Raw genomic sequence first — 4,378 nt, 5'->3', positions numbered from 1 at the left:
TTCATAATATGTAATTTATGAAATATTTGATGATATTTTTATAAAAAACCAATTAAAAAAACATGAAAAATTACCCAATAAAAAATATTAACCCCTTTTCATGTTCAAAAACATCACAGTACTTGTGGTGTGAGAAAATCAAGAAAACTCAGCTAACATAGTGACTGACAAAAAAGCAAACTGAACAACTTGCAAAGATTTAAATTTTAGAACACCTACCTAGTTTTTATTTTTTATTTTTTTATAAACTAATTCAACCGGGCGTTCAGTCTCTCTATCTATATATGAAGTGCATACACAGATACGCAATGAGTTCTGTATGTGTCATTTTTCTGTACAATACGCAATGTCGCTGTTACAAATCCTGGGTAGATGATGAAACTGTCTCCAGGATCGAAATCTCGACCCATCTCGTAAAGGGTACCAGCCAAAAAATTATTTTGGTTTCTAACAGATCTTAATCCATACCAAGTGCAGTCTGATCCGTCGTTCATCACGGGGTGACTATAATGGTACTGATGTTATGGATGGGACAAGAGTTTGTGGCAAACTTCTTAGAGGAAGAACTAGAACTCAAAATAGACTCTGTTTAGTTTCCATGAAAACACACCTATCAAGAATTGTGAAGGGTTTCCCTTATTTTTGGATATGGTGGTATTATAGTTGCTTAAAAAAGAATGAAGGCTTTAACTTATTTTTGGATATGCCGTTATAATTGCTTCAAACAATGAAGGGTTTCACTTATTTTTGGATATGGCGGTATTATATTGGCTTTATAAAAAGATGAATTGGTTTGGTTTTGATCTCTGGCTTAAAATTTAATGATTAAAAACATGTATTTTTTAAATAAAAGTCACAGATTCAAATACACAAAGCCAAGTCACAGATTCAAATACACAAAGCAATTGTTAGGCGAAGAGACACATATTTTCCATTATAACCATGTCCATTGGAAGAAACATAAACTACGTAGTACAAAGCTGCAACTCGAACATAAATTGAATCCTTCGTCGTGTATACTGTATCTAAGGAATATCTATAACCCAACTCGTTAAAGCTGTACTATTGAAAAATTATGTTGACTGTTTTTTTCAACTTTATATCTGATTTTTCATGCATCAGACTTGGAAAAAAAATAGTTTACCATCCTCTTAAGCATTACTCACTACTCACAAACCACAACCCAACCCATTCATGATATCCTGAAAAATTACAGACGGTTTACTATTAACCCTAAGAGGCCACAGTTGTGCTTCCTTTCTGAGGCTCGGCTGTAGTTGTAGTTGTGGCGACGTAGGTATCCTGGTAAGAGCAATAATTCCCTCCGAAGAATCCAGCGTGGATGAGTAAGATGTACCAGAGCTTTGTTCCACACAAAATAATAAGAAGCGATTCCAATATTTTCTGCATAAATATAAATACCAGTTACCAGATGAAGGCCTCAAACTGAACATAAAATAATGAAATGACATAATGCTGCACTTACCAACTTTGTGTTTCTACCACCGATATGGATTTCCTTGCATGCCAACCTGCAGTTTTTTAAGATTGAAAATCATGATGAGCTCATCTTCTAATTGGTTACCATAATTGTCACAATATTTATGTGCTTACCCCATGGCCAATAGAGTGAGTGCCCAAGCTGTCATGGAGGAAGCAGCACTGGAAGCCAAGCTCTGGGCACCCCAAATCCGGAGATGATGGAGTCCTGAAAGGCATGAAGCAGCTCCTACAACTGCAGCTATCAAAGCAAAAATAACCATGAAACCCGTTGCTTCATTCCCCACTGGAAAATAGATTGGAGAAAACCCTAGAGGAAGAGCTCTTCCACGACCTGCAAGTCAATCATGTAGTCATTTAGCAACACACTTCATCATATATTTAGCCCAAAAAACACACTATGTATGGAAGGAAAAAGAAAAATTGTGATTCATCTAGAGATTTATGTGAACCTTGAAAAAAAAAAAAAACTTGAGACACAGATATTAGTGAACAGTAAAGATTTTATAAAATGTATCAGTTTGTCATACTGTAAATGCACCAGAAAAACAATATGTATATTTACTAAGAAATTAGTAAGTACCAGTATAGTAAGTGTGGTCAAGGGTGTCGTTGAGAGCCCATCCAGCAATAGCACCCACAACAAGAAACATGCAGAAATTCAACAGCAGCAGAAAACCCGCAAGAGACTTCACCACTCCCAACGCCATTATAATTATAAAACTATGGTTGCTTTACAAACTATAAGTACTGACCAAATGGGGCTTAATTTGGAGATGGAAAATGACCAATTACCAATCTATACCATGCACTAGATTCTTAATTTGCAGAGGATGAGATCAAGCTGACAACAATGGTGGCTGGAGATCACAGACAAGAATTACTTAAATAATAGACCAGAAGAATTCAATTCAATTCAGATTAAGTAAAACTCATGAAGTCCAGGAAGCACCCAGCAACTCCAAGTCTGTCGGGAACCTTAGTAAGATATGATGTATTTAAGGGTGCCTGGAAAGTAAATGTCCCTGAAAAGAAGAGCCTGTGGGGGCAAAGACGGCTGTTTGTCAACAAAACCAGGCTGTCCCGCAATTGGAAAGCAATGTTAGAAGTGGTGGTGCCCTACAATATAATATAATACGAGCCGCTTGTCTAACGGTCATTGACTGGCTTTCCAAGAAGCCCAGGATGGATAATTATACTTAGTGGCTGTCAACTTCACAGTTTTGCCATGGCAGACTACTTGCAGCAATTCCCAGACTTGACCCTGTCATCATGCCATTTGAATTTCACTTGAATGCAATGCTTTTTGAAAAAGAATGCTTTATGGTTTAGAGTGTCTCCCTTCTTTCTTGATCAAATCCCACGAAATATATTTAGGGATAATTATCTTTTCTTTTTACTAGATTCTCTCCCTTCTCTTTATATCGTCTGTGAATATATATCCAATAGTCTGTTTAATGATTGCCTACCACATGCCACTCAATGAGTTGCTTTTTGTGGGAATTTTGGCATCTGAATTCTTTTAGTTTAACGTGTCTTTCATGATGAGGGAAACATGTTAAATCTATTTGCCCTTGAACCTTTATGACCAATTTTAAGTGGAAGTTGTTCATATCTTTTTCATCTACGGTGGGAACCTTTAAGGGCGTCGTTTGTAGTTTTGTATAAAATTAATTAATAAAAAATTATAGTTTTTTTTGTTTTTTAAGGTGAGAGTGAAAGTGATAAATTTACGCTTTCAAATATATGTTAGAGAGAAATATTAAGTAAAATAGATTAGAGTAGGGATAAGGGGAGTATTAAGGAAACGGTAATATAAAGGCGTGAGGAAGATATTAAGGAAAATATGAAAGGTTAGGGTGAGGATGGATATTAAGGAAAACACAATAAGGAAAGGGGTAGATAAATTTGTTAGGGGTAGATAAATTTGTTAGGGAAAATCTATATGAGAGTAATGGTGGGGTGGGACTTAGGTGGGATATTAGGTAGAACATTTATGGAGGGTCAGGTTGGGGTTAGGGAGAGGTATTAGGGAAAGTATAATGAGAGAAATGGAATGAGAAATATTGTGGGAAAACATAATAATTCAGTGGTTGCTCGAGTAAATATTAAAATATGTTTTCCTTAATATCTCCCTCTCACCCCATACATGTTCCACTAATATCTTCTTCCTCTTTCACCCTCATATTTTCCTAATAACCCGCCATCTCCTCTCCACTCCATCCTCATATTTTCCCTAATATCTAACTTATCTCCTCCCAACCCCATCTTCATATTTTCCCTAATATCTAACTTATCTCCTCCCAATATCATCTTCATATTTTCCCTAATATATGTCCCACTATTATGTTTTCCTTAATCTCTACCCCTCACCCTCACCCTCATATATGTTTTCCCTAATACCTCCCCCAATTCATATATATATTTTCCCTAATACATCCCCCAATTCATACCTTTACATGAAGGTCACTGTGAGGGGAAATATTAGACAAAACGTATTTATGGAATGGGGAAGATATTAGAGAAAATATATTTAAAGCTGTGGTGAGGGTAGATATCAAGGAAAACATACTATCATATGAAGGTGAGGGTGCAGTTGCCCGGGGGGGGAGAAATTAGGGAAAATATGGAGAGATATTGAGGAAGAAAATATGAAAGTGAGGGTGAGGATAGACATTATGAAAAAACACATTTTGGTGTGAGGGTGAAAGTTAGAGTGAGTGTGAGAGTGGGAGGGGAAAGGAGATATTAGGGAAAATATGGTGAGATATTTTGGAAATTATAATAGAATATAAACATAAGGTGGGCTATGGGGGAAGATATTAGGGGAAGATATCGGGTAGGGGAAGATATAAGGGAAAACCTAATAATTTTCTCT

The 4,378-nt window shown here is 36.2% G+C and overlaps 1 protein-coding gene across 1 annotated transcript; it reads right to left on the bottom strand.

Annotated features, from left to right (window-relative positions):
• Positions 1–905: 905 nt before the first annotated feature.
• LOC149197191 (membrane protein PM19L-like) lies at positions 906–2,479 on the bottom strand. The gene is made up of 4 exons (XM_089403874.1): positions 2,084–2,479; positions 1,615–1,834; positions 1,487–1,532; positions 906–1,404 (listed from the first exon to the last, which is right to left on the bottom strand). The coding sequence occupies exons 1-4, from the start codon at positions 2,208–2,210 to the stop codon at positions 1,234–1,236; spliced, it is 564 nt and encodes a 187-aa protein (XP_089260000.1). The 5' UTR covers positions 2,211–2,479; the 3' UTR covers positions 906–1,233.
• Between the last annotated feature and the right edge of the window lie 1,899 nt (positions 2,480–4,378).

This window comes from Pinus tabuliformis, chromosome 2_2 (genome assembly GCF_031772625.1).
Source record: "Pinus tabuliformis cultivar Carrire ecotype Pingquan chromosome 2_2, CPIR1, whole genome shotgun sequence".
In the NCBI taxonomy this organism is placed as follows: domain Eukaryota; kingdom Viridiplantae; phylum Streptophyta; class Pinopsida; order Pinales; family Pinaceae; genus Pinus; species Pinus tabuliformis.
Note: the sequence above shows the minus strand (reverse complement) of the source record. Positions and strands in the feature narration are given on the sequence as shown.

What these genes read in the sequence shown, in the direction of transcription:
- LOC149197191 (XM_089403874.1), bottom strand. Translation starts at nt 2,210, where the DNA reads ATGGCGTTGGGAGTGGTGAAGTCTCTTGCGGGTTTTCTGCTGCTGTTG. An exon ending in TGACCACACTTACTATACTG is followed by an intron (nt 1,835 to 2,083) that starts GTACTTACTAAT and finishes ATTGACTTGCAG; the next exon opens with GTCGTGGAAGAGCTCTTCCT. An exon ending in GTGGTAGAAACACAAAGTTG is followed by an intron (nt 1,405 to 1,486) that starts GTAAGTGCAGCA and finishes ATATTTATGCAG; the next exon opens with AAAATATTGGAATCGCTTCT.